Here is a 27,899-nt window from a genome sequence, read left to right as displayed (position 1 = left end):
ACATTTATACACATAAATACAGACCGCATAAACATTAAAAGACCTTATATCTTTCTGAATCTCTTTCCTTTTATCAAGCATTTTATTGAAGTGGTCAAAGTTCCTCCAAAAGAGAGATGAAAATATTCTTGGTGCCCGATGATATCACATCAGCCAGTGAGATGGTTGTCTGCTAGGTCCATGACCTTTTCCTTTTCTGAAGCATCATTCCCTACCCTATTTACTCAACCAGCTCCAACACTTGACTTAGGAAAGGAAGAGCAGTAATATTTTGTTTCCTTTAAAATTGACTGAAATTTTTAAAGTCTGTTTTACATTATTTTTAAAAGTAAATTGGAAGATTCAGTACAGAGGCCACAATTCGGTACAGTTATTGTGTCTATTTGGGCCATTATAAACCAAGTTTGAAAAGTAACTCTCAAATTTTATAAAGGATTTTATGTCCTTAGAAAAATGTTTCTAAATTTCTCTTCTGAAGTGACTTATAAACACTTTTCTATTGGAGGAGAGGTTAGAACTTTTTTCTGCCACTGTCATGTTATCATTTGAGAAAAACGTGAGGTTGGGTCTACTTAAAAGTAGAGTGTCTTTCATTGCTGGCTTCAGCCTCCTGAGTGAGGCCAGGCTGCTAGAGACAGGTGAGTTTGCTCTTTCTTCATAAACACAGGCGTTGGTTCCTGAAAAGCAAAAACAACTCCTTTTCTTCTTAGATTGTGATGGAAAGGAATATCTGGGGTAAAATCACTTGGATTTGAATTCTGGAAGCATAGGTTCATTTCCAGACTTCACAATGACTTGAGGAGCTTTGGGAAAGGCCTTCATTTCCTCACCTGTCAAATGAAAGAAAGGTGTAGATAAATCAGAGAGTCAACTTTTTTGGTGTCATGGACCCCTTTGGTGTCCAGCAGTTGCTGGAACCTGTGGACCTCCCTCTCGGAACTTTGTTTGTAAGTGCATAAAATAAAATGCATGGGATTACCAAGGAAACCAATGACAGAAATAGTTATCAAAATATTTAAAAATAAAATCATGGACCCCAGGTTGATCTCTAAGTCCCTTGATCCTTCCTCACTCCAAATCCCATGTACCTACTATATTACCCTGTATACACTGAACATCCAATAAATGTTGACTGAAAGAGTAATGGGTCCCCTGTCTTGAATGCAGCTAAATAATCTACTTACTTGGATACCAGAAGAAGACACTCTCATTCTAGACCAAACATTTTATAGGCAGCACACTGCAGCCATTCATCAGGCATATCTGGAAACCATTTCACTAGCCTGAAAAAAAAGAAAGAAACAAGCACACCTACCACTTCAGCGTAATGACAAACACACCTAAGTATCAGGGCTGGGCCCAGGGAAAGCTTAGCATCAGATGCTCCCATTTTACAAAACTGCTCTCCTTGGCATGCCAGTTTGCCTTGACTTGGATACGTCATCATGAGGGCTTCAGGCCTCTGAACACATCCCATATGTCTCACGATGGTACCCTAGTGCCTTGTCCAGAGTCTGGGTGTCAACAGGACCGACATTGGTGGGTCTGGATCAAGTTTCCCTGGTGTTTTTAATGGAGGACTGTAGCCAAATTTGAGACCATGGAAGGTGAATTTGTGATTTGATAACAAAAAGGCTTAGGCAAGATTGGGGGAAAAATTCATTCTGTAAAGATGAGCATTTCAATGGAACTTTTAAAAAAAGTTTGATTGTTTTCATGCTGTCATGAAAAAGGATGCAACTCAGAAAGATTGTGTCCTATGTAAATTCTGATATAAATGGAAAGACATTACAAACACATGCTTGATCAGCTTAACTAAGATTAACTTACGTTAATTATTAATTATTTTATTAATTAATGTAAGATTAACTTACGGTTAACAATAAATGTGAGGAAGGGTAGGTGGTGGTTTTTTTGGATTTTTTTTTTTTTGGTTAAGGAATATGTGACCATGAAACATTGTATTTTAGTCACATACTAAAAGGCTTTCTCCATAGAAAACCAAGCTGTCATGCTCTGAAGCTGTTTAGAAAAATCAAAGACTTCAATCATCAATCGATCAACAAGCATTAATTCAGTTTGTACTATATTAGCCAACATCTGGGCTTGTTGTCCTGCAATATGCTGTTCACTTTGTGACCCTGACTTAATTTCTCTGATTCTCACTTCTGTGGTTTTGCTTCTTAAAGAAAGTTATGTTGATGTTCTCTCTTTACTCACAACATCATTCTTACTTCCCAACAATTCTCCCCCCTCAGTAGTAAGAAATGTGAAGCCAAGGAACACGTTGGTCATGTTTGAATGGCTTGCTCCCCACAACCATCTCCCGCTTTTTACCTGTGGGCAGAAGGAACATTTCACCATCATGTTCTGGCAAGAACTCACCTCTTGACTTTCATCTTACGATACCTGCCCTACTTAGCTCACAGCACTGAAGAAAATGCTTTGGAAACTTCACAGAACTTGCAAAAGTTAAATAGCATCATTAATAATACTTCATATCTTGCAGTTGGGAAACCATCAGGAAGACAATTTATACAATAACACCATAAAAACGAACAACACAGACGTTCTTAAGAACCTTGATCAACATGATGACCAACGATGATTCTAGAGAACAGGTGGCTGGCTACATCCCAACAGAAGGCATGGATTCAGGGTGCAGAAGATTGGCAAAGATGACAAAAGACAGGAATAGTCAGTGTTGGAGAAAGGAAATCTTATGGAAAGAGACACTCGAATGCACTTGTGAAATGGCACAACCATTTTGGAACACAATTTGGAATTGTGCAAATCAAGTCTATACCCTTTGACCCAGAGATTCTGTTACTAGACATGTACCCCAAAGCAGTCACTGATGAAGAGAAAAGCCCTCTATTTATTGCAGCAGTTTTTGTGGTAGTAAAGAACTGGAAACAAAGTAGATGCCCATCAATTAAGGAATGGTTAAAAAAATTGACACAAGAATATAAGTAAAATATTACTGTCCTGTAAGAAGTAATGAGGCATTCAGAGAAACACAGGAAAACTTAAGTGAACAGATAGTGAAATAAAGTCAGCAGAACCAAGAAAACCATGCCTATAACAATGGAAATGGAATGATGAGAATGAAGGCTGCAAAATAACAAGCAAGCTTGACCCCAAAGAATGGGACATAAGACGGTATGTCCTCCCGTTCTGTTATGATGCAATATACGTTGCATTTGCAGTCAGATGTTTTCAGCGCATTTATCCATTTTGCTGATTCTCCTTTTTTTTTTTTAAAAAAAAATTCTCTGTTCCATAGGATAGCTCTTGGAAAGATGAAGAAGAGATAGGGAGGGGAATTTGAGCCATACAAAAGCAATCAATAAAGAAATTTAAAGAGAGGTTAATAACTTTAGGGAGCTTCACTTATTTTGGAAGTCAGATTGTAAAGGGCTGAGGACAGAGTAGGAGGAGAAGAAGGGAAAGCAACAAGTTTGGGCAGTTCTATTTTCTTTAGGAGTTAGCCAAGGAAACAATGAGAGATATAAGATGCTAGCTTGAGGGAATGGTGATGTCAGGTAAATTGTTTGGGTTTTTTGTTTTGTTTTGATTTTTTCACATAGGACAGATTTGAGCATGTTTGAACTAGGGAAGGACCCAGTTGCTCAGAAGATGGAATATTTGGGAGAGAGAAGATCCCTGAGGATGCAATCTGCTAGAAAAGATGGGGAGGGAGAGACGGGCTCAAGGGCACAGACAGGGGCTGGCCAGCTAAGGGAGAGAGAACAAAGGAAGGTATGAAAGGCTGAGACCAGAAGGCCCAGAATAGCTCTGAGAGAATGAATCCATTAGGGAGGAATAAAAAGATTGTCTTGTGGTCCTGAGAGTCTTGTTGAAATGACATAAGATGTTTATATCATACCCAGTGATCATAGTTCTTTGGCTTCCTTTCACAAACCTTGCCCGAGGAGCAGATGGTGAGAGTCATCCATGGCTGGGGTTTGGCAAGAGATAAGATACAGAGATAGGGATTTGAGAAATGAGGCCAAATGGAGGCAAACTGGTTAACTACAGGGTGGAGAAAGTGAAACCAGAACAGAGTGGTAGCTTGAGAAAGGACTGAGGGATGAGGGGGGAGAGTAACATTAGGAAAGGTGAGCCAAAGTGATAGGAAGTAATGACCAAGTAGAAGAATGTCAGAGTTTTTGATTAAGGAACTAAGAAGCATCACCATCCCCAGATGTGGGAGTTTGGAGAAGACTGAGGAATGGGGGTTCAGGGAACATCCGTGTGAATGCTGAACTCCACTAGCATAAGGGCAGGTGTTGGTGAGGAGAGAAGACAGTGGGCAGAGTGCTGAGCTCCTCAAGGAAACAGGGGGATTGAGTTGGGACACAACAACTGCAGTGCTGGCAAATGATGATAGTGCATCAGGAGAGGTTGCTGAGAGACGAGGCAGAGGGGCAGTCTGTGAACCTCCTAGATTCTGGTGCCCCCCATCCCCACCCAAGTTCAGTGTGTGGTTTTGTTTTATTTAGTTAGGGGTACTGGCAGGGAAGGAAAGAAGAGAAGTTGCCTACCACCAGGATATTGGAGAGGATGCCCAGAATGCCATATGGTTGGGGGAGGCCAGGGCTTAGTGAAAGTAATCAGTTTGGGGATTTGTTGTCTTTGTATCTCAGTCTTGGTACCTAGTGGTGCTTAATCAGTGTTTATTGGATTGAATTGATTTCAGGATTGTATATTGACAAAGCCCACTGGCCCAGAATCTGGCACTAGCTAGGCCTTAAAGAGGCCTCACTTTCCTTATCAGCAAAATGGAATTACAATATCTTTTTTCCCTGTTTTTTATATATTTTTTCCATTAAAAATCTATTTTATCTCTGTCCCACCTCTCCCCCAGATACCCACTGGAATAAAAGAAACAAAAAGGGAATTCTTGTAACAAATATGAATAGTCAAACTAAACAGATTCTTGCATTGGCCAAAGTCCAAAGAAACATATCTCATTCTGTACCTCACGTCTATCAGCTCTCTGCTGGGAGAATTGTATCATATCTGTTGTCCCTCCCAACCCTGAAAATTTCTAGGATCACACAAAAAGAGACAACACTACTAAAGATGAAGTGAATAAAAGTGAATTCCATTAAATAAGTTTCTGAAGGGATAATATTTTTAAGAAAGAATCATCTCGCTCTACTAAATTACCTTAAGGTAATTGAAAGCATTATTCATTGTGCAGCTTTGGAACTACATGTGACTGGGACATAATTTTAAGGATAGGAAAGCAGCTTTAATGGATACTCCTCTAAATAAAGATAATAAAGATACTCCTCTATTAAATAAAGATATTCCTCTAAATAAAAAGTCTTTGGAAGTAAAATAAAGGAAAACTTCATTGTCATTTTAATTCCTGGAAGAAGACTCACCTGTGTACAATGGAAATGACAGATTCCACAGGCAGTGTACATGGAAGCATCATGAAGGACATTATCCGAACAGGTAAGCAGTTGAGGATCTTGGCCAAGTGTCCACCCTGTTCTTTCGTTGAGTTTTGCAGAGCTGAAAAATAAAAATATTTTTGTCTGACACTATCTCACCGTGTGGCCCTGGGTGAATCATATTACTCCACCTGTTTGCTTTTCTCTATGCAAAATTAGGGAGGTTGGACCAGATTCAGTGCTTGGGGCTGGGAAAGGAACAAAGTTTATATAAATGTGGGTCCTTCCCTTAAGACTCTGGCAGGGTATGTGCCACATACATAGATAACTATAATACAATGATATTATGATAGCATGGGCTGGGTGCAAAACAGAAGGCTTTGGGGAGATTAAGGCATGTGTCCTGAAGTAGATGGTACCCAACTTGCATTTTAACGGATGGGTAAGTGAAGAGAGGAGGAGGACATTCCAAGTATTGTGTGCCCAATTGGGAGCGGTCCTTAGCTCAGTGATGGGAATATAGAAGGTGCTTAATAAGTGCTTGTTCTGAGACAAGGCTGGAACAAAGACCCTGAATGTCACCCAAAGGGGGTTGAACCCCAGACTCTCAAGAAGAACACAACATGGGACAGAAACTGGTGATCTGAGTATCAGTGGGACAAGGGATCAACATGGTCTCTGAAAATTGCTCCAAGTACTGATTCTCCAAGAGTGTAAGAGCCAAGGTACTCTAGGGTGCCACGTTTTCTGTTTTAGGATCTGTTTACTCCAGCCCCTACTGTCTTAATATGACCTGTGTATAAATGGGCACCGAGAAGTTCTTTTGCCATCTGTTCTTAACACCTTCCCAGGCAGTTCTTGAAGGACCTTCAAGCTGGATGTTTCCAATGCCGGTATTTTCAGAGCCAGGCCTCTTCACAAGGATCCCCTCTTTTAATGAAGCCCTTTCTGCCCCCTTAGCAGTGAACTTGCACTGGACCCTGTATGTGAAAAAGGAAACTTTTCTGCTTTGTATGATGGTGGTGATGCATGTGCTGTCTTCCTCTCTTCCCCTATTGCCTACCCCACAGTAATGCCCCACATTGGTGAGCTCTGGCTGCATGCTGCTCAAATCAGATGCTCAGGAAGTATCATCAGTCTAGTCTGCTGTCCAATCTTGTAAGCAATCCTATGAGCCACATCAGCACAAAGCCCATGGTCATTCTCCAAGAAGTAACACCACTGGATTTCATCCTTTTGAAGCAAGCACTGTATGAACAAGCTAAATGAATATATTTGGTCAAGAGATGTCTAAGTAGTTTAAAGATTAAAGGTGGAGGAAAGGACACTGTGAGATTCCTGAACATCTTGAAAATGGCAAGATGGCAAGGAGAGCCGAGGACCAAGCCAGCTGGAAACATGGAGAACAGGAAGAAGGCGTTTTGCACAGAAACATCGGCAAACCAAAGAGTGCTGGTGGTCACCATTACCCAAGACTACAAGACTCAGGACAAAGAGGGATAGACTGCAGGGATAAATTCTGAATAAGCCATTCCCCCATCTTGTCCTTCCCTTTACTCTTGCATGCCCCACAACCTGAACAAAGTCACAACATGGAGGTTCTGTGTGGTGATGAGCCTTTCAGCTCTTGGCTGGCTCAGAGGGGCATGAATGGCACATAGAATGCCCCCCTGGGCTTGGCTTCAGGAATTCAGGATCACCTCCACCTCACAAAGAGGTTCCAAACTTTAAAAGAAGAAACTGGCCTTTCTGCAGCACTCTATGGTGTGCAAAGTACTTTGTGGGTATTACCTCATTTGATCATTAAAGGACCCTATAGGCAGCACCTTGGGGATTATTATAATCTCCATTTAACCTGCTGCCCTTCTCCCTTTGGGGTCATTGTGAGGAAATTGGGCAACCTTAAAGAGACACACAATCTGAGTTATTGTGTTCATTTGCCACTCTGGAAAGAGCCAAGAACTGGAGTTGAAGTCAGGAGATCTACATTTGAAATCTAGTTCTGTGACTTGCTACTTGTGGGACCTTTGAAAAGGCCTCCGTTTTCTCATCTATGTAATGGAAGCATAATCCTTGACCACCTGAGCCTCTACTGCAGGAAAGAAATGCTTATTGCCCAGAAGGCTCATCTAAGCAGACTGTCACAACAGAGAGAATGAAGGCCCTTTGAGCACCTTCTCTACTAACATGTCAGTACCTAAATAAAATTCAGGTGAGACAATTTTCAAAATTTCCTCATCCCATGGAATTATGCTGAGTCGTAGATGGTCAATAAGCTCACTGCCCTCTGGTGTGATCTCATTATTACTCTTCCTCAAACGAGGTTTGGGGGGATTCTCATTGTCACAGCAGTATGAAGTGATCTCTGGTTCTTCCTCTTCCAAAGGCACATTCAGACAAGGAGGCGATGGGTCACAGATTCCTAGGGTGAGTAAGAGGACAGGAGAAAGAAAGGTCACATCTAATTTTGGACATAGCAGTCAGTCCATAATTGGCTCAAGGGGATCATGGTGTACACACAGTGAATGACAGACACTGAGCGCACTACCAGCAGCATAATCCCATTAGGTAGAAGGAAGCGCCAAGTTAGATATTCAAGAGCTGCCTGCCCCTGAGCGGAAAGTCCTCAACAAGAACCTGTTCCAGCTGCTGCTGACCTTGGAGAGGTAGCTGTTCTGGGAGTCAGGCTTCCTGCTCTGATACTTCCTGACCAGCTGAATGACTGATTCCTTTCATTGTTCTGAGTCTTGGTTTTCTCTGAGGACCATAACACCTCATACAGCCCAGGGCAGAGAGGGAAGGTGTGTGGGGCCATACTGGGCCAGCACAGTGTGGGAGGGTCGAAGGACGTTGGAATTAGTCCTAGTTTCGCCACTAACTGGTTGTGTGTGAAATCAAATAAGCTTTTTAATTCTTTGCTCCAGTTTCCTTTTCTATAAAATGAAGATGGTGGACAAACCTTTTCTCAAGTTTTTTGGTCTCAGGGCCCTCTTAAAAACTGAGGACTCAGAAGAGAGCTTTTGTTTATATGACCTATAGCTATTAATATTTACCACATTAGAAATTATAATGTCTTAGTATCATTATGAAGATAGCTTTGACCTCAAGGTCCTCCTGAAAGGCTCTCAGGGACTCCCAGAGGTAACAGGACCACTTTGAAAAATACTGGACCAGAACAACTCTAATTAGTTCTGTCATTCTATGACTCTAAATGAGATCAAGAAAAGTCAAGGAGCTAGTGTTACTCTCTTTTACTAGAAGGCAAAAAGTAAATTTGTCCTTGTTTCTGCCTTCAAGCAAATGCCTTGGCTCTTTCTGGCCTGCTGCTGAGAATAGCTTGCGATAGGAGATCTGTATTCCAATTCTGAGTGCCCTGAGAGAGGCACAGGGTAAGTTGATAGCCCTACCGACCTCTTCCTTGATCAGTCTTTAGTGTTATCCTTAGTTCTAGATACCACAATGTGGGAAGGACACAAAACTATAGTAGAACCAATGGAAGATAAACAAGCCTGGAGAACTGTGCCTTCCAATGATCAACAGAAGGAACTAGGAATGCTTCATCTGGAGAGGAGAATGCTTGGGGGAATGCAGGACAGCAGCTGTCAAGTATCTGAAAGGCTGTGATACAGAAGAGAGGAATTAGGCTTGTTCTGCTGGGCCCACAGGACAGAATTCTGAACATCAGAAGGGCAAATGTTCCTTCACAAAAGGATAAACTTGGCAAAAATTAGAGCCTTTGGAAGGCAGATGAATGGGCTGCCTCAGGAGGCAGGAAGTTCTCCATCTCCAGAGAATTTCACACAGTATCTAGGTCCTTCCACTGAGGTTAGACCCGTCAGCCCTGGAGTCTTCTTCCAATTCTGATTCTGGGAAAGTCTTTCACCTTGACCTAAGATGATTTAAGAGAATCAATAATGTCATCAAAACATGCAGGTGTTTACCTGACAACCCAACTACAACTTGGCTCTATGTCAACAGTGTTTAAATTCAACTCTACCAACCCAGCATAAGAAGAATAACAAGAGGAGGCACAATTCAGACACCTGGCATGGGAAGGGATGGACAGAAGGGGCCGAACAACTAGGACTAAAGTTGGGTCTTCAGAAGCAGCAAGTCAAATGGCCTGTCCCATGAAGATGCCCATCTCTTAGACCTTCATAATAAATGGCACAAGCTACAGAGCAAACTACTACCTGTTTAAGGCCCATGTGCCAGAGTTAATGTTACTAATACTAAAGTCATATGAGCAATTCAGAGTCCGCTGTTCTGAAATGATTATGTGCTTCCTTCACTTTTTAAATACTAGTCAGGGGCGGAGCCAAGATGGCGGAGTAGACAGATGCACATACACATAGCTCTGAACCCACAGCCCATAGAACATCTGTAAAAAGAACAGCGAATTCTGGAGCAGCAGAGGCCACAGAACAGTGGAGCGAAGGAGATTTCTGTTCCAGAGAGCCCTGCAAACATCTTGCAAAAGGTCCGTGGCGCTGCAGATGTGGAGCAAGCACAGCCCTGCTTCGGCCATGCGGCGCCGAGAGGAACAGATCCAAGCGGGCTTCAGGGACGGAATCTCCAGTGGCTGCGCAGGTCCCTCCACCCACAGGTGACGGGGATCAGTGAGAGGGTCTCTTTGGCGGGTTGAGAGGGGAGTGAGGTGCCCCCATAACTCAGGCCCCCTCAGGAGGCAGCAGTGGAGGCGGGAGCAGACCAGGGCTCCCAGAGCAGGCAGGAGCTGGGATCCATTGTTGAAGGTCTCTGCATAAACCCCCTGAGGGAACTGAGCCCGGGAGGCAGCCCTGCCCCTACCTGAGCAGCTGAACTTAATCTCACACTGAATAGCAGCCCCACCCCTGCCCAAAGCCCTGAGGCTGGGAAGCAGCATTTGAATCTCAGACCCCAAGCTCTGGCTGGGAGGATCTGGAGGCAAAGTGGGTGTGAAGAGAATATTCAGAAGGCAAGTCACTGGTTGGGAAAATGCCCAGAAAAGGGAAAAGAAATAAGACTATAGAAGGTTACTTTCTTGGTGAACAGGCATTTCCTCCCTTCCTTTCTGATGAGAAAGAACAATGCTTACCATCAGGGAAAGACACAGAAGTCAAGGCTTCTGTATCCCAGCCCACTCAATGGACTCAGGCCATGGAAGAGCTCAAAAAGAATTTTGAAAATCAAGTTAGAGAGGTGGAGGAAAAGCTGGGAAGAGAAATGAGAGACATGCAGTCAAAGCATGAACAGCAGGTCAGCACCCTGCTAAAGGAGACCCCAAAAAATGCTGAAGAAAATAACACCCTGAAAAATAGGCTAACTCAATTGGCAAAAGAGGTTCAAAAAGCCAATGAGGAGAAGAATGCTTTCAAAAGCAGAATTAGCCAAATGGAAAAGGAGATTCAAAAGCTCACTGAAGAAAATAGTTCTTTCAAAATTAGAATGGAACAGATGGAGGCTAATGACTTTATGAGAAACCAAGAAATCACAAAACAAAACCAAAAGAATGGAAAAATGGAAGATAATGTGAAATATCTCATTGGAAAAACAACTGACCTGGAAAATAGATCCAGGAGAGACAATTTAAAAATTATGGGACTACCTGAAAGCCATGATCAAAAAAAGAGCCTAGACATCATCTTTCATGAAATTATCAAGGAAAACTGCCCTGAGATTCTAGAACCAGAGGGCAAAATAAATATTCAAGGAATCCACAGAACACCGCTTGAAAGAGATCCAAAAAGAGAAACTCCTAGGAACATTGTGGCCAAATTCCAGAGTTCCCAGGTCAAGGAGAAAATATTGCAAGCAGCTAGAAAGAAACAATTCAAGTATTGTGGAAATACAATCAGGATAACACAAGATCTAGCAGCTTCTACATTAAGGGATCAAAGGGCGTGGAATAGGATATTCCAGAAGTCAAAGGAACTAGGACTAAAACCAAGAATCACCTACCCAGAAAAACTGAGTATAATACTTCAGGGGAAAAATTGGTCTTTCAATGAAATAGAAGACTTTCAAGCATTCTTGATGAAAAGACCAGAGCTGAAAAGAAAATTTGACTTTCAAACACAAGAATGAAGAGAAGCATGAAAAGGTGAACAGCAAAGAGAAGTCATAAGGGACTTACCAAAGTTGAACTGTTTATATTCCTACATGGAAAGACAATATTTGTAACTCTTGAAACTTTTCAGTATCTGGGTACTGGGTGGGATTTCACACACACACATGCACACGCACATGCATACACGCATAGAGACAGAATGCACAGAGTGAATTGAAGAGGATGAGATCATATCTTTAAAAAATGAAATCAAGCAGTAAGAGAGAAATAAATTGGGAGGAGAAAGGGAGAAATGGAATGGGGCAAAGTATCTCTCATAAAAGAGGCAAGCAAAAGACTTATTAGTGGAGGGATAAAGAGGGGAGGTGTGAGAAAAACATGAAGTTTACTCTCATCACATTCCACTAAAGGAAAGAATAAAATGCACACTCATTTTGGTATGAAAACCTATCTTACAATACAGGAAAGTGGGGGATAAGGGGATAAGCAGGGTGGGGGGGATGATGGAAGGGAGGGCATGGGGAGGATGGAGCAATTTGAGGTCAACACTCATGGGGAGGGACAGGATCAAAAGAGAGAATAGAAGTAATGGGGGACAAGATAGGATGGAGGGAAATATAGTTAGTCTTACACAACACAACTATTATGGAAGTCATTTGCAAAACTACACAGATATGGCCTATATTGAATTGCTCACCTTCCAAAGGGAAGGGGTGGGGAGGGAGGGAGGTAAAGAAGTTGGAACTCAAAGTGTTAGGATCAACTGTCGAGTAATGTTCTTGCCACTAGGAAATAAGAAATACAGGTAAAGGGTATAGAAAGCTATCTGGCCCTACAGGACAAAAGAGAAGATGGAAACAAGGACAGAGAGGGATGATAGAAGAGAGAGCAGATTGGTGATAGGGGCAATTAGAATGCTCAGTGTTTTGGGGGGGAGGGGTCAAAAGGGGAGAAAATTTGGAACCCAAAATTTTGTGAAAATGAATGTTAAAAGTTAAATAAATAAATAAATTATCAATCAATCAATCAATACTAATCAATGCAGTCACAAAAATGTCAGATTCTCAGGGTCTTTTGCAATGGTTCTTCACCTTGATTATATCATGGCCCCCTTCTCAGAAGAATGCTTTTTTAAACATATAATTGGAGGAAATGCTAAAGTTCAGTTTGAGGTTAGTGAAAGCAAAGATGCATTTTTCCCACTCAAGGTAAAGGACCCCTTCTAATCTATTCATGGATCCTCTGAGCGTGGATCCCCAGTTAAAATTTCCCTTAGAAACCATCTCATTTAGTCTAACCCAATTCTGAATTGGAGTCCCCTCTACAACATGCTCAACAGACAGCCATCCGGCCTAGAAGTATTCTATTGAAGGGAGACCTCAAAGTCATCCATTCTCCAAGGACAACCCCAATTATTATCAGTTTTCTTTTTCTCATACCAAGCCCGAACCTGCCACTTCCACTCAGTGCTCCTACTTCTGCTCTACTTAGGTCATCTCAGAGACTATATGGATACTACCAAATTACTGACATACCCTTTTCTTCCAAGAATCTAAGCGCGTCCAAATACCCCCGAAGAGAGATCTCTCCAAGTACCTATAAACAAGACAGATGAGTAAGCCACAGGAAGGAAAATGGTAACACCAGGACAGATGGAACCCTGTTCCCAGAAGGCTTTAGCAGGGCTCTATAGTCTGGAGCATTACCCCCAAGATACTCTCAGGTACTCAACTAGCCTAACTGAACAAAGCAACCCAAGCCAGGCTCCCACACATTTCAGTGTACACCGAAGTGAGAACCCAAGAGTTTTGTAGAATGTTTTCCTGTGGATTTTGTGGTTATTTGACAAAGATTTATTTCATAAATGGGGACATACAGTTGGCTTTCTATAACGTTAGCCCCATGAAAAGACTGTCAAGTCACCTAGAGGATCGCAAAGGCTTACATGTTTACTGATTTCTATTGGGTGATTTGTTATCACTGTTACTGGTGTTTGAAGGAGAGGAAGAGGCATTCTGTGCTGGTCTGGTGCTATGATTTCAATGGCATGGAAAGCTCTCTCCACTGATACATATGAATAATTAGTTTGCCACTTCTAGCCTCCAAGAGCTGCCTTAGTCTCACTGACTTGCCCAGGGTCACACAGCCAGGAAGTATTAGAGGCAAGACTTGATTCATAGCATTGCACACCTTCAGCTCTGGAGGAAAAAGTGCTCTGGCTAAGAGGTAGAGGTTGCCTGAGCAGAGACGGAAGCTGAGGTTGCTGATGTTCACATGCAGGAAGTTGGTCGACTTGACTTTGGGGCAGATGTCATGCTCCCCGTAGAAAGGAGAAACGGTAATGGTGGTGCTGGCGTCGATGAAAGGCACATTGTTACTGGCTCCTCCATCCATGTATCGCTGTGGGAAGGAACATCATAAGAGGCATTTACATGATTCTTCCCAGTTTGTGAAGCACATTCCCTAGGGTGATCTCTGCAAACACACTGTCACACACTGGGACAGACCCCTGGCTTGATGCTTGTCTTATGTCAATAGGCTCCACTGAAGCAGAAGTCAGTGTGACGTTTGATCATCTGCACATAAGCCAGTCCCAAGGTGGATCTATGTGAAAGAAGCCACTTGTGAGAATGACCAGTAGTAGCCAGCCATGCACCCCCTCCCATCCCCCTTCCCCAGGAAGAAAGACTTTCCATTTTTACTTGCTTTTCACTTCATTTTTAAGATTCAGCATCTTATCATTCTAAACCACCCAATGACATGGGTCATGGGCATTGCTACAGCACACATTTTGGTGATAATTTCTTCACCATCAGACTCCTGCTGAACACATCTGCCAGAACTTGAGCTCCAGCAGCTGCACGTTCTGGAATCCAGGGTCACTTCCATTTCACCAGGAGTCAGCCCATGAGTTAGGAAAACCTGACTTGAAGACCCAGCTCTGACCCATACAGGCTCAGTGAGCCTGGACACATCCTTTAACCTCTTGGGGTCTGCCCCAGGCCACTCTCAGGACAAGTGACAGAGCAGGCATCAACTGGCTTTGATAGATCCCATAGAGGAGGGTAGCCAGGGCTTCTCTCCACTACCCTGGTGAAACTCCATGGCCAGTCCGTGGGGACCAAGGAAAGACAGGCAGTTTTTTCTCAAAATCTGGACATAGTTTTCACTTGGGAAAACTTTTTTTTTCTCCTTCTTTACCTATACTTTTCCTGACTTTTTCCAAGTAAGAGTATACACTTCCAAAGTAATTTGGCCACTATTGTGCTTAAAGCCTCCATGTGGACTCTGATTATGGTCTCGTCTCACATTTCTCTCTCCCCCTCCCTCATGTCTCTCTGGCTCTGTCTCTTCTCTCTGTGTGTATTTATAAACAAATGGGTGGAAATTCAATATTGAATATACATACTGGTTTCAGTAATCAGAATCTCCTGATCTTGAGTCTAAAACCCAAAGATATGAGGTTTCTGAAGATCAGTTTGTAGAAAAAAAAAGAAAAAAAACATAAGGGAGGAGAGAGGGAAGGGGGGAGAAAGAGAGGGAAAGAGGGACAGGAAGACAGAGAGAGGGAGGAGAAGGAGAGAGAGGGGAAGAGAGAGAGAGACAGAGAGAGGAGGGAGGGAGAGAAGAGAGAGAGAGATCCCAGAAATCAGAGCTTTCCTGCCATCTGGAGACCCAGCAAGAGGTCCATGGAAGCATGAATAACTCCAATGCCCTCCATGCCCTCTCCCCATGTGCCGACAGTCATCTCCCTATTCTTGGAAGGACCCTGTTGTGTGCCCACCTTGGCATTAGATTATGTTCTATCTAGTATTTCTTGCTAATTGTTTCACACATATTGTTATCATTAGCTCAACAAGTCTGGTGGTTGCTCAGTCCATCTTATCTTTCAATTATATCTGACCCTTCATGACCCCATTTGGCATTTTCTTGGCCAAGACACTAGAGTGGTTGGCCTTTTTCTTCTCCAACTCAATACATCTATACTTCTCCTGCATTCCCCATAAAACTCAGCTTAGGACTGAGTACACAGGAGGTGTTCAGCATAGAAATAGGTCATGTGGTAGAGTAGACTCAGCGAAAGTCACCTAGTCAGATAGACTGAGGCCTCAGAGAGGGCCTCAGTTTCTCAGTCTGTAAAATGGGGATAAAATATCTCATACTGTCTACCTCACCAGGTTGCTGTGTGGAAAGTGCTTCAGAGTATAAAGGCATGATATAAACGAATATTATCTCCTTGTTGAACATCAGGAACATTAGAAACTACTGGATCCTTTGTACCCATACCTTTCATGGAATATTTGTTGATTTCTGTACTGTGTGTCCACTTTTGTCTTTACATCCTGACTCCCAGCACAGTGCCTTTGCATGCATTAAGAGCTTAACGAATGCTTTCTAAATGTCCATGTTTGGGGCTTATCCCCCTTCCAAACTGAAGCTTCTTGATGGCCTACAATTTTGTATCTCTCCTACCACCTTGCACAGTGCTCTGTATGGAGTAGGTTAAAAAATGTATCTCATATGGTATTATTAGACTGTGGTTGTAAGCTCTGGATGCCGAAAGAACAGAGTTCAAATCCAACCCCAGACACTTACTAGCAGGGCGATCCTAGGCAAGTCAGTTAAGGTCTGCCTCTGCCACCTTGGCTGAAAAATGGACATAAACAATAGCACCTACCTCTCAGGTAGCAGTGAGGATCAAATGAGATATTTGTAAAGTACTTTGCAAACCTTGAACCATGCTACAGCAACAATCTTGTTACATCAAACATCTTGTTCTCAAAGCCAGTGGTTGGAAGAAGGGTTACCAGGGTAACCAAGACAATGAGGGCTGCAGTCACCCACAAGGGACAACCAGGTGTGTATGCTGGGGAAGTGGGGGTGGGCAGCTGTCCAACCCGTGTGCTCCACTCACTTCAGCTCAACTCACACTAAGGCTGTAACACAGGCAGGAATGATTGTCTCTCACTCACAGCCCTGGGGACCCAACTGTGACCCCCCCAGCTTCCTTGGCACATGCTGCCTCTCCTCATACAATGTCAGCTCCCTGGGGATAGTGCCTCGATTTCCTCACCTTGGTGGTTGTTGTTACCATCTGTCCTCTGTTTTCAAAGGGCACCATGATGATGCCATGACTTGTAGGTGAATTGGATTTAAGTGAGGAAGGGCTGTACAGAGTCACCAGCCTCACTTTCTCCTCCAGAGCCATCTGGGTCCAGTGGCCAGATATAGATCAGGGAGACTGGAGATGTCCATCTCCAGGGTCAACAGGTAGTAAAATAGAGCTGGGATTCAAAGCCAGGTCCTCAGATCCCAAATTGGCTTCTCTTCCTACTATATCCCTCTGCCACCTGTGTTGTACCATGGAGGTGGGAATCTATCTACTTTGCCTACACATAAGCAAGGCTCCGGATAGAGGACAGAAGTTCTTAATGTTTTCCCTTGGTGTGGGAAACAAGGAAATTCTGTTTTCCACAGTTCTAGGTGATAAGGGTTGGACAGGTTAGAGGTAAGAAACTAATGTACAGCCTCAAGGAACTGTGTGAGGAAAAGGTTGTCAGAGAGGAGAACATGGAGTCACATGGCCAGGGGATGGTATCATGGGAGATTCAAAGTTCAGAAAACAGTATAAGAAGCCCCATATCTCTGAACCTGTTGTAGTCATCCTGTAACCTTACTGGGGAGGATACCCGGCTATTCAGGGAGAATGGACGTAAAGATTAATAAAAGCTTTTCTGATTTCACAACAGGTAGTGTTCTTTGCTTAAGGTGAGCATGCTTCTTATTTTGGGGGGCTTGTTAGACGGGCTCACTGAAAGGTCCTTAAACACAGTCTGAAGCTTCTCTCTCCAGGCCCCAGCTCATTCAGCGCACAGATTTTTGGGGGGACCTGGGAAGGAGGGGCTGCCTGTTTGGAATGTTTTTTGGGGGGAAGAAGACGTCACCCTTTTCTGGGCTGAGAGGCACCTAGCATAAAAAATTATTCAGAGCTGATGAGATTTCCCCTGAAAATGCTTAGCTCTTTCTTATTCTGTAAAGGATTCTTAGTATTCAGCCCCCAAGCCAGGACTTACCACACCTCTGAAAGTTGGGGGAATTAAGCCACCGTAGAATGGAATGAAAGAGGAACAAACCAAGGCCTGTAGAGAACAGGAGAAAATGAAATCACAGGTAAGGGGCAGCATCCAGTCTTAAGAGCCACAAGCCATTTTTGTAGCACCATTCCTAGGGACTGGGACAACTAAGGCTAAGTCTACACAAGCAACCACTTCCAAAAGGTTTACTCCAGGGTATCAAGCTTCCACCTTCCTTGCACATAGAAAGCCTTCAGTAGCAGCCTCAGATTGCTAAAATCACTGGCCTCCCTCACCCTCTCCTTCTCAGCATGGTACAGGCCAAGGCCTTAGTGGAGCCGAGGCATATCTGATTGATTGGCTGGCTGAGGCACGGATGATTGATTTGATAAGATGCTAAAGACAAGGAGAGGGGAACAGGCTATTTCATTGAGTCAGCTGCTTTAATTACCAAATAGTGATTTGCCAATTTCCTCTGGGAAATGTTTTGTTTTGTTTTTAAGAGAGAAAAGAAACCAAAATGGTTTGACTGTTAAAATAGAGCTTCCCATCCTATTAACACGCACCTATCTGCTAACTCATTTGGCCATGTATTGAGCAGAGTTTATGAAAAATTAGCCAGAATTAAAATGGCAATGAATGGAAAAGAAAAAAAACTAGCTTAGCATCTTCTGAAACAAGCATCCAATATGGTACCTTGTGTGTCATAGAAGCCTAATGAATGTTAAATGACTTAGATGGAAGCCATTGATGAAGATATTCCTCTTCCCTCACTGGAGATCTGGGGGACCATGGGTGGGGAACACTGTGTATGGAACTAAGATCAGACTTAGCTAATGTGTGGTTAGGTAAGAAAGATCCAGGATAGGCAATGCACTCTATCTCCCCATTATAATAGTTAAAAAGCCTTGTGGACCAAGGGGATCTTTCTCTTAATCACTTAATCTCCTAATGAGTCCTAGGCAGACTGAAAATCAGGATCAGGTGATTTCTTGCTTCTCCTTCTTCAGGTGTGACACAAGGTATATTTAAGAGAAAGAGCACACGGACCCCCCACGGGCGGACGACTATTTGACAAAAACCAGCTACACATACACATGCAAACAAAACACTTACGTCAACAATCTCTTCCTTGGAATCAAAATCTGACACCAACACATTTTTCCGATCAGACACTCTGGTGAGTGAGATGACTAGTTTGCCAGACAGCAGCTTGTGAGCATTTGACGGGAGGGCCTTGTTTAGACCATTCCGGATATAGTCAGACAAATTAAAGGAAGGATGAAGAACACCAAAGTTGTGCTTTCTGGTACTTCTGACAAGGTCCATGAGAAGTTGCATCCGATGTTCTGGGGGGTGATGGGGGGTAGAAGGAATTCTATTTTTACAAATTAGAGGATTTGGTTGAGGCTATCTTGTTAGGTAATGAGCTCCCCATCAGTAGGGGAATACCAAGTAAAGGCTTGCTGACATAACGTTAGCAGTATTGCAGAGGGTTTTGTATTTCAGGTCAGGGTTAGCCAAGGTGACCTTCAAGGTCCCTTCTGACTCATGAGATAGTAGGATTTGAAGACATGTCCTAGTTGTGATTATGGAATCTGCAGCTTGTAGACCCTCTAGGAGGTCCCTAGTATATCTAGAAGGAAATATAAACTTGTGTGTTCTGCATTTAAAGTCCTTTCCAGCCAGGACCCAACTTGTTTCTAGCCTTATTACCCATTCCTCTTATCCATAAACTCTTGGATTCTTCTCCCTTTTCCTCCCACATGACAATCTTTCCTTCTCAGGGCATTGGCACTGTCTGTACCCTGTGTCTGGAATACCTCCCTCCTCATTTCTGCCTCTGATTCCCTATAATTCTTCAAGCAATTCCTACCTTGAAGGATGACTTCCTGTGTGACCTTGGGCAACAAAGGGACAAGGCTCTTCCTTGGGCCTCAGTTTCCTCATTTGTAAAGTGAGGGGGTCTCTGAAGTCTCCTCCAGCTCTCTATCTGTGACCAGAGTACTGAACTAGACCCAGGTTCTAATCCTAGTATCCTCACTTTGTGGCCTAAAAAATACTACTTTTTAAAAGAAGATCTTAGACTATGTGATCTCTAAAGGTCCTTCCAGCACCAGAATTATTTCCCCCCCATTTAATAATATTTTATTTCTTTTCAATTACATGTAAAGATTGTTTTCAATATTCACTTTTATAAGATTTTGAGTCCCAAATTTTTGTCTCCTTCCCTCTCTCCCATCCCCTCTCCCCAAGACAGCAAGCAATCTAATATAGGCTATCAATAATAACTGTTGCTGTTTCTCTCCCAGCTTGATTTAATTACTTTTCTTTGCCTCATTAAAGGGGCCATCCTCTGACTACTTCTTAAACAGGCCTGTTCACTGAATGGGTGTTACCTCACCCTAAGTGAGTACCGAATAGGCCTTGGCCTAAAGGGGCCAAAGTCTCCCATTGCATCCTTGGCCATCTCCAGTCATCCTGATGAATATCTGATCACTGAATCCAGAGGAGAAGTGAGGCTGGTGACCTGCACAGCCCTCCCTCACTCAAAACACAGTCAAGTGCAAGACCATGATGGCATGGTCTTCTTCGGCAATGAAGGATGAACACAACAACATGTACAATCATATTAAACATATTTCCACATTAGTCATGTTGTGAAAGAAGAATCAGAATAAAAGGGAAAAATCACAAGAAAGGAAAAATGGATCTGCATTCAGACTCCCGGGTTCTTTCTCTGAATGTGGACAGCATTGTCTTAGATGACAGCATTTCTGAGAGGAGCTAAATCTATCAAAGTTGGTCATTGAACAATGTCAGCGCCAGAATTCTAAGGGAGTGTCCGAATTGGTCTACTGACGACCTGCTGCAGAAAAGCAGAAGCCAGCTAGGAGGGTCTTTTAGATAGAAATTCCTGTCTCTTTAGGGTAGGTAGAAACTAAGTCTGTTGTCTTGTCTCATGTAATCTCTCATTCTACATAAACTTTGAAAATGTTGGCAAGGTCTGTCCACCCAGCCTGTATTTGCATTAACCATTATTTGAAATCCAGATTAGCCTCAACCCAAAGATGATGTTGCTCCCCAGAACAGAAGGAGGCCAATTTCCTGAGACTGAGAGGGGCCCCAAGACTTGTGAGAGGATGAATTCGATGGGGAAAAACTGGTTGGGTAACTAACTCTGGGGCACTTTGGCCAACTGGAGCCTTAAAACTAGGCCATACTCCAATGCCCTTTGCTCCTCTTCTGCCACTGGGGAAGGCAGCTGGGCAAACAGCCAGGGTAACCCTATTTGCCTATTCTCCACCTCCTGGTCAGCTCAGGGCTTCTGCCCAATTGCAAGCCTGTCAGGAGAGCTGCTCTGCAAGGCCCCCTTCCACCTCATGCCCTCCTGGAAGTCATCCCTAGAGCAAAGTGTAACTCTCTGAGCCAGATAATGAAGGGCAAAGGCACTGATAAAAGGGCATTATCTAATATGCTGGAGGACCTTTGGGAGGCCCAGCTCCATGTAAAGGAGAGATTCTCAGACTCCCTGCATGACCTTCTAAACCAGACAGGCCCTAGTTGGTGCTCCCACAATAGTCTGGCCCTGGGTAGGATGAAGAAAAGGAACCTCAAAGGACAAGGAATTTAAATATCTCTGCTAGTCCCAATGATGACTCCAAGCTTTGTTCTATGATCTCATCTGACTCCGTGTTCCCACTCTCCAATGGCTTCTCCAAGAGACCTTCAACAAGCATTATTAAGTGCCTACTGTTTGCCAAAGTAATATTCTTAAAGCACGGGTAGGATATGCCCCTTTGTGCTCCAAAAGCTTCTGACTCTAGGATAAAGTGCAGTTTGCCATTTAAAGTCATTCACAAAGAGCTCTACATATCCATCCAAGCTGTCTCATTCCTGCCCCTCCTTGCACCGGATTCCAGCCAAAATGAACAATGTGTCTCCAGACACAGAACTGATGAGCTCAGAGTGCAAGCATGCTTTTTCTCTATTTTTCTTGGTTTTTTTCTTTTGCAGAACATGCCTAATGGAGAAATGTTTTGCATGACTTCACATGTATAATGGATATTGTATTTCTTGCTTTCTCAACGGATGGGGTGGCAGAGAATTTAGAATTGAAAATTTTTTAAAATTGAAATAAAAAAATTTAATGGAAAATATTCTATCTCCAATCAGCAGGCCTTTATCCAAAGTGTCTGGAATGCACTCTTTCCTCATTTCCGCCTCTTAGAATTCCTAGCTATATTCAAAGCTCAGATCAATGACAAAATTAAAAAATATTTATCATGTATTAAATGCCTCCTATACACCAGGCACTATGTTAAGTCTTTACAAACATTGTCCCATTTGATCCTCACAGCAACCCTGGAAGATTGGAGTGATTACTATCCCCATTTTACAGACAAAGCAACTGAAGAAGACATTGGTCAAGTGACTTGCCCTGGGTCACACAACTAATAAATGTCTGAGGCTACATCTGAACTCAGGTCTTCTTGACCCCAGGCCCAGGGCTCTCCCTACTCTGCCAACTATCTGCCTCTAGAAATGAAGGGAACATTTTATTTAAAATTTGAATTCTAGTTTTATTTGGAATCTAAAGTAAAGGAAAATGATTCCCAGCTTACTTTTTAAATATATGAATATGATGTACTGGAAAGAACATATTGAAAGTCAGGAGACCCGGGTTTTGAACTTAGTTTCTATCATTCTGTGAACTTGGGCAGTCACATCCAACTCTGAGCCTCAGTTTCCTTCTTGTGAAATGAGGAAATTGATCTAGATGGTCCCGGAGGGGACATTTCAAAGAAAACTGAGAAGACTTATATGTGACCTGACATAGAGGGGAGGCAGCAGAAGCAGGAGAACAATTTATACAGTGACCACAATCTCATAAGGGCAATTCTGAAAAACTTAGGAGCAGTGATCAGTGTAATGACCAGTGGTCATCATGAAGTGTCACGATGGAACCTGCTGCCCACCTGCTGCCTGAGAAGTGAGGGATTCTGGGAGCAGATTGAGAATGAGGCCAATGACGGAATTTGTTCTGCTTGACCTTGTATTGACCTTGCTCTTTCTAGTTCAGTGAGGGTGGGAGTGGGAAGGAGACAAGATAAATTGCTGTGAATTGAATTAAAATATAATTGTACAAAACTCAGCTCCAATGCCACCTCCAAGACCTCAGGCCTTTCCTGGTACCACTCCCCTTAATACTTTCTCTATTCAAGGTGACCCAAGATTTTGGGGAAATCCTATATCTTTTACTTATCCATCTGGGTAGAGTAGAAGCTTCGTGAGGATAGGCATTATTTCACTTTTGTCTCTGTATCCTGACATAGTACCTGGCACCAAACAGGTAATTAGAACATTTAAACTATCCCTAAAGCTCTTTATAAACAGTAAAGTGCTATAGAAAGTCAGCTATTAACCAAACTTGTCAGGAAGACAAGGAGGAACCCAAGTGGTCAGCTGAAGTCTCCCCTCCCCACAGCAGCAGACCCCAATCCCCAGAACCAGCATGGTCTCCTCAGAATGGTCACAACTGTCAAAACACTCTGAAGGGAAGGCTTTAACAGAACCTGGCTTCTGGGCTGCAGGATCTGAGAGCTGTTCACAGACTTATTTCCCTGCTCTCTCCACCACCTCATTCAACCTCCTTGCCACCAGACCTCAGTGTAGGGATGGCACATTCACCCATGAGGCTTGATGGACGCCTGTACCTCCCTTCCTTGGTGACCCAGACCTTGTGACCTCATTATAGGCAATCCTCTGCCTACCCTTTACAAAGCATTTTCCTACCAAAAAGCCAGTCAGTGTCCAGCCCAGTGTTGTTCCCCATTTTACAGATGCAGAATCACCAGCCTCAGAGGCCCCATGCCAGGTCTAGCCTCTGCTAGAGCTGGAGCCCTCTTCACAACTTATCAGCCCTGGGCTCGACCATCCAGCCTGTGCCTTAAGACCTCTGGGCAGGGAACCTCCCACTATCGGGAGCCCCCCCCTAGTCTCACATGGAGCCATTCATAGCCCTCCATTTGTTGAGTTTTTCCTAAATTTGCTTCTTGACTCACATCTGTGGTTTCTGCCCACCAGAGCAAGCCTGATCCCACTTCCATATGATAACCTCGAGAGTACTTCAAAGACAACTAGCATGCTGCCTCCAGTCTGCCTTCCCTGTTCCAGGCTGAGCCTCCCTGAACCATTCAGCCTGTCCTTAGGCTGGAACTCAAAGTTCTCAACCACTTCAGGTACTCCCTGGCTTATCCAAGCCCTTCCTAACCTGTGCAGCCCAGGGCTGAACAGACACTCCTGGTGTGGTCTGAGGGCAGGATAGAGGATCCCCTCTTCCCTCCTTAGGACAGCTTTATGTTGCATTATCTCTAGCCCCCCTCATTTTATGGTGGTGAAAACTGAGGCTGAGGGGTTGAGTGACTTACCCAAAGTTGCCGGGTCTGTTTTATGACCTAAGACTTTTTCCAGCTGCTCCATCACACTCTAGACTCACAAGGAATTGCGGTTTATCAAAACCTCAGTCTTTTTCAAACACCTACCTGACCATACCACCTCACTTGCTAGGAGGGATCTTGAATTTTTGGAAAGCAAACAACTTTGCATTGCACTCTAGGACATCCCGCACTGTTTAATGGACCCCATAAAGAGCTGCTAGAAGGTACCATAGTGCACAGAACACTAGAAAGACTCATCTTCCTGAGTTCAAATCTGGTCTCAGACATTTACTAAGCTGTGGGGTCACTTCACCCTGTTTGTCTCAGTTTCCTCATCTGTAAAATGAGCAGGAGATGGAAATGGCAAGCCATGCCAGTATCTTTGCAAGAAAACCCCAAATGGGATCATGCAGAGTTGGACACAACTGTCAAGCTTTTCTGGATCCCCTTTATTCCATCCATGTGGTTCTCCCTCCAGCATCCTCCTTCCCAGGTTTAAAACAGATTTAGGAGGAGGCAAGAAGGATTCACCCAGCCAGAGTTCGCCAGCAAAGGGCTGCTCTCAGACAAGGACCTGCCAGGAAAACAACTGGAAGGTGGAACCTGGTCCCCATCATTTACATTTAAGTCTTCGCTGAACTCCCCCCTGCACCCCACCCCACCCCCAACAAATAAATAAATAAAAGGCTTGCCTTTAAGACCCAAGATTAAGCATCTCAGCAGGCAAAGGATTCTAAGGCATCTGAAGGACCCAGACAATCTCCAATTAGGAAATGCTCATCACAGAATTCCAGAGCAAGGAGTGCCCACAGAAATGATTTAGTCCAAACCTGTCACTTTAGAGAGGGTGGTAAACAAACTTGGAAAGGGGAACGATCTCTCTGTTTCCCAGGTTGTCCACACTCCGAAGTGCCCCTTACATTGTAAAGTCCTAGAGGGCAGGGGCTGTCTTTGGCCTTTCTTTGTGGCACTGTGCCTGGCACATAGAAAGCGTTTAATCAATGTTTACGGCCTGCCTGCCTCGGCTGCCGCGCCCGTCCCCCCAAGATTACCTTGGTGCCTAGGGTGAGCCAGTAAGACCCGGGCTCAGTTCTGCTCCTAACACTGGCTGGCTGGTTGACCTCGGCAAGTTCCTTAACTCTGTGCTCTGGACAAACACTCTAAGAACCCATGGGGCATTCAGTGAGTCACCTGTAGAGGTAGAGGTAGGGCTAGCCTACTCAGCTGGAAGATGCCTCTCCAAATAGTTCAGTCCCACTGCCCTAGTGTGTCTGCCAGCCCTGCATCAAGCCTGGCAACTCTCCTTCCTTTTCAGAAAGGGGTAGGTGAGAGGGGAGAGCCAGAGCCAGAAACGGAGAGGAAACGGAGAACGAAAAAGAAAGGGGGGAAAAGGGAGCGAGAAGCAAGTAACTGGCCAGCCAGCTGTTCCAGAGGTTTTGGGCAGAAAAGCCCGGGCTCCTATCTGTTTCTGTCTCCCCCTCCTGGTTCCGGGGACGTGGGTGGGTGGGCCCTGCCCGTGCCTGGATTCAGAGGCTGGTATTGGGGAATCCTCAGGCCAAGAGGGCTAGCCTGTTCTCGTCCCAGGGCAGTGCCTGCGGACCCCAAGCTCCAGCCCCAGGACTGCTGGCCCTCGGAGAGCGGGCGGGGGAGACGGCGGGGGGGGGGGGGGGTGTCCTCACGCACCGAGTGAGAGCCCACATAAGAAGGTGACACAGTGCAGAGCCCCGGCCGAGGAGCCCAGCATCTTGGGGGCGTCGCGTAGCAATTGCGGGGCGCGCTCACTCAGGCACTGGGTCACCCCAATGTAGTAAAAGCCCATGAAGCCGCAGCCAGAGAAGGACAGGCTCCAGCCTCGCATCTGCTCTGCCATGTCTGTCGATCTTACTGCAAAGTACCAGACGGCTGCACCAGCGTACTTAGCAGCGCGGAGAATAGAAAGAAGTAGGTTCTGAAGTCAGCTTCAAGTGCAGCACCCGGCTCGGGACTAGCCTAGGTCTGTAGGAGTCGCTCGTGACGTCGGCCTTCCAAGCAGCCAATCGGCACCCCCCGGGCATCTCCTCCAGCTCCCAGGAGCGGACGAATAAGTAAATGAGGTTTGACAGCTGCCCAATGAGGGGGCTGGGAGCTTCCGGTGTTCGGGCTAGGTGTCCCACCGAAGGATGTCGGCCGGGGTGGGGTCGGGGCAGACCCAGAGAAACTCTGCCCAGCACCAAGAGAGGGATTCACGCTGTGGCTGCCGCCGCCTCGGGCAACAGAGCAAACCACAACCATTTAGGGATAAGCTTGGAGCACTTAAGGACCTTGAGGTTCAGAAAGATCAGGGGGGAAGGGGGGACGGTAATCTGCCGAGATCCTCCAGGGGAGCCGCCTTCCTCCTAGGCATTTGGTTTTGCGGGACCTTGGTGGAGCTGGGGCGGGGAGTGGCGGGGTGGGTCGTTAGAACAGGGGATGTAGGAGCTGGGAGAGGTTTTAGAACCTGGAAGGTCAGAGTTGGGAGGGATGTTGGAAATCATTTGTTCAGCTGTCTGTTTTTCAGTTCAGCTCAGTTCAATTCAAAAAACCCTTCTCAAGTGACCCAGAAATAGACGGGAACTTACCCAGAGCCATGTTAGTGGTCAGGGGAGACGAATTCTGGACCCTAGACTCCAGGGCAGCTGGATCTTCTCAGCTTCGCTTCAGCCATTTCCAGTCATTCACTCAAGTCTTATTTAAGGTCCCCCACTGTGCTGGTGCTAGAATCCAAAGACAAAACCAAGAAAATGCTCCCTACACAAGGGGCTTGTAGCCTATCCAGGAAAGACAATACGCTTGCGGAAAGCATGCAAAACCAAGGCGGGTTTTGGAGGAAGACCCTGCGGCAGGGGAGTGGAGCGGGAAAAGTCTCTTGTAGAAAGTGCTACATCAGCTAAGCATGATGCGAACTAGGGGTTTCGAGAGCTTGGAGGTGAGCAGGTGAAGCCTTCCAGGAGTGAGGATCGTCGAGGCAAAGGCAGAGCAGGGGATGCCGAGTCCTATGCACGAAAAACAACCAGAAGACACTCTAGTCTAGACCACAGTATTGGTGGAAGGGATGTGCTAAAATACTAGAAAAGTCGTTTAGGACCAAGTTACAGAGGATCTTAGATGCTGAACAGAGGAATTTATATTTGATCATCTAGGTCGTAGGGAGCCATTGGGGTTGACAGGTCAGAGAGAAGGGAGACGCATTAAGAGGTGACAGCAATGGTGGAGGGGAAAAGAGCCGAAAGAGGGAGGTGACTGAGTGGAGAAAAGGGGATAGGCAGGCATGAAAGGGGCTAAAAATGACCAGAGTTGGCAACTGAGTGAAGAGAAGGGGGAGGGAATGGAAACAATCAGGGATGGCCTGAGGACCCTAGAGGAGCTGCAGAAGGGATAGGGGGGAGGGGGAAAGATAAGGAATTCTTCTACTGCTCTGCTCTCTCTTCTGTCATTCCCTTCCTCTTCCCCGCTTTGCTTAATCTCCTCTCCTACTTCCTTGTCAGGTGGAGGGAAATACACAGTTAATGTGTTCGTCTTTCTTGCCGAAGAAGACCATGCCATCAGAGAAATGATGACATGACTTGCATTTGACTTTGTTTTGAGTGAGGGAAGGCTGTGCTGGTCACCAGCCTCACTTCTCCTCCAGAGCCATCTGAATACAGTGACCAGATATTCATCAGGATGACTGGAGATGATCCAGGATGAGGCAATTGGGGATAAATGACTTGCCCAAGGTCACACAGCTAGTGTGTCAAGTGTCTGAGGTGAGATTTGAACTCAGGTCCTCCTGACTCCTGCACTGGGGCTCTATCCACTGCACTACCTAGCTGCCCCAACACAGTTAATAATCATAACTATAAATGTGAATGAGATGAATAAAGCGTAAGTGGATAGCAGAGTGAATCAAAAACCAGAGTACTATAAGAAG

General features: G+C 44.6%; 1 protein-coding gene across 4 annotated transcripts; it reads right to left on the bottom strand.

The window, feature by feature from the left end:
- Positions 1–59: 59 nt before the first annotated feature.
- PNPLA3 (patatin like domain 3, 1-acylglycerol-3-phosphate O-acyltransferase) lies at positions 60–25,940 on the bottom strand. 4 transcript variants are annotated; one of them, XM_072596371.1, is made up of 9 exons: positions 25,655–25,940; positions 18,648–18,880; positions 17,532–17,597; positions 13,648–13,857; positions 12,993–13,053; positions 7,606–7,830; positions 5,397–5,529; positions 1,185–1,283; positions 60–830 (listed from the first exon to the last, which is right to left on the bottom strand). In XM_072596371.1, the coding sequence occupies exons 1-8, from the start codon at positions 25,839–25,841 to the stop codon at positions 1,208–1,210; spliced, it is 1,191 nt and encodes a 396-aa protein (XP_072452472.1). In that variant the 5' UTR covers positions 25,842–25,940; the 3' UTR covers positions 60–830; positions 1,185–1,207. The 4 variants fall into 4 exon arrangements, with proteins under 4 accessions (XP_072452472.1, XP_072452475.1, XP_072452476.1 ...); XM_072596374.1 differs by lacking the exon at positions 25,655–25,940 and adding an exon at positions 25,024–25,089; XM_072596375.1 differs by lacking the exon at positions 7,606–7,830 and having other exon boundaries at positions 741–830.
- Positions 25,941–27,899: the final 1,959 nt, after the last annotated feature.

The sequence above is a fragment of the Notamacropus eugenii genome, chromosome 3 (genome assembly GCF_028372415.1).
Source record: "Notamacropus eugenii isolate mMacEug1 chromosome 3, mMacEug1.pri_v2, whole genome shotgun sequence".
Classification (NCBI taxonomy): domain Eukaryota; kingdom Metazoa; phylum Chordata; class Mammalia; order Diprotodontia; family Macropodidae; genus Notamacropus; species Notamacropus eugenii.
The sequence above is the reverse complement of the archived record's forward strand: the minus strand, read 5'-3'. Positions and strand labels throughout refer to the sequence as shown.

Excerpts from the sequence above, each read along its gene's own strand:
- PNPLA3 (XM_072596371.1), bottom strand. The coding sequence starts at position 25,841 with ATGGCAGAGCAGATGCGAGGCTGGAGCCTGTCCTTCTCTGGCTGCGGC. Across the intron at positions 13,054-13,647 it reads TTTTTCCTCCAGAGCTGAAG|GTACTTGGAGAGATCTCTCT; the intron begins GTGTGCAATGCT and ends TCTTGTTTATAG. Across the intron at positions 7,831-12,992 it reads TAGATTCTTGGAAGAAAAGG|GAATCTGTGACCCATCGCCT; the intron begins GTATGTCAGTAA and ends TACTCACCCTAG.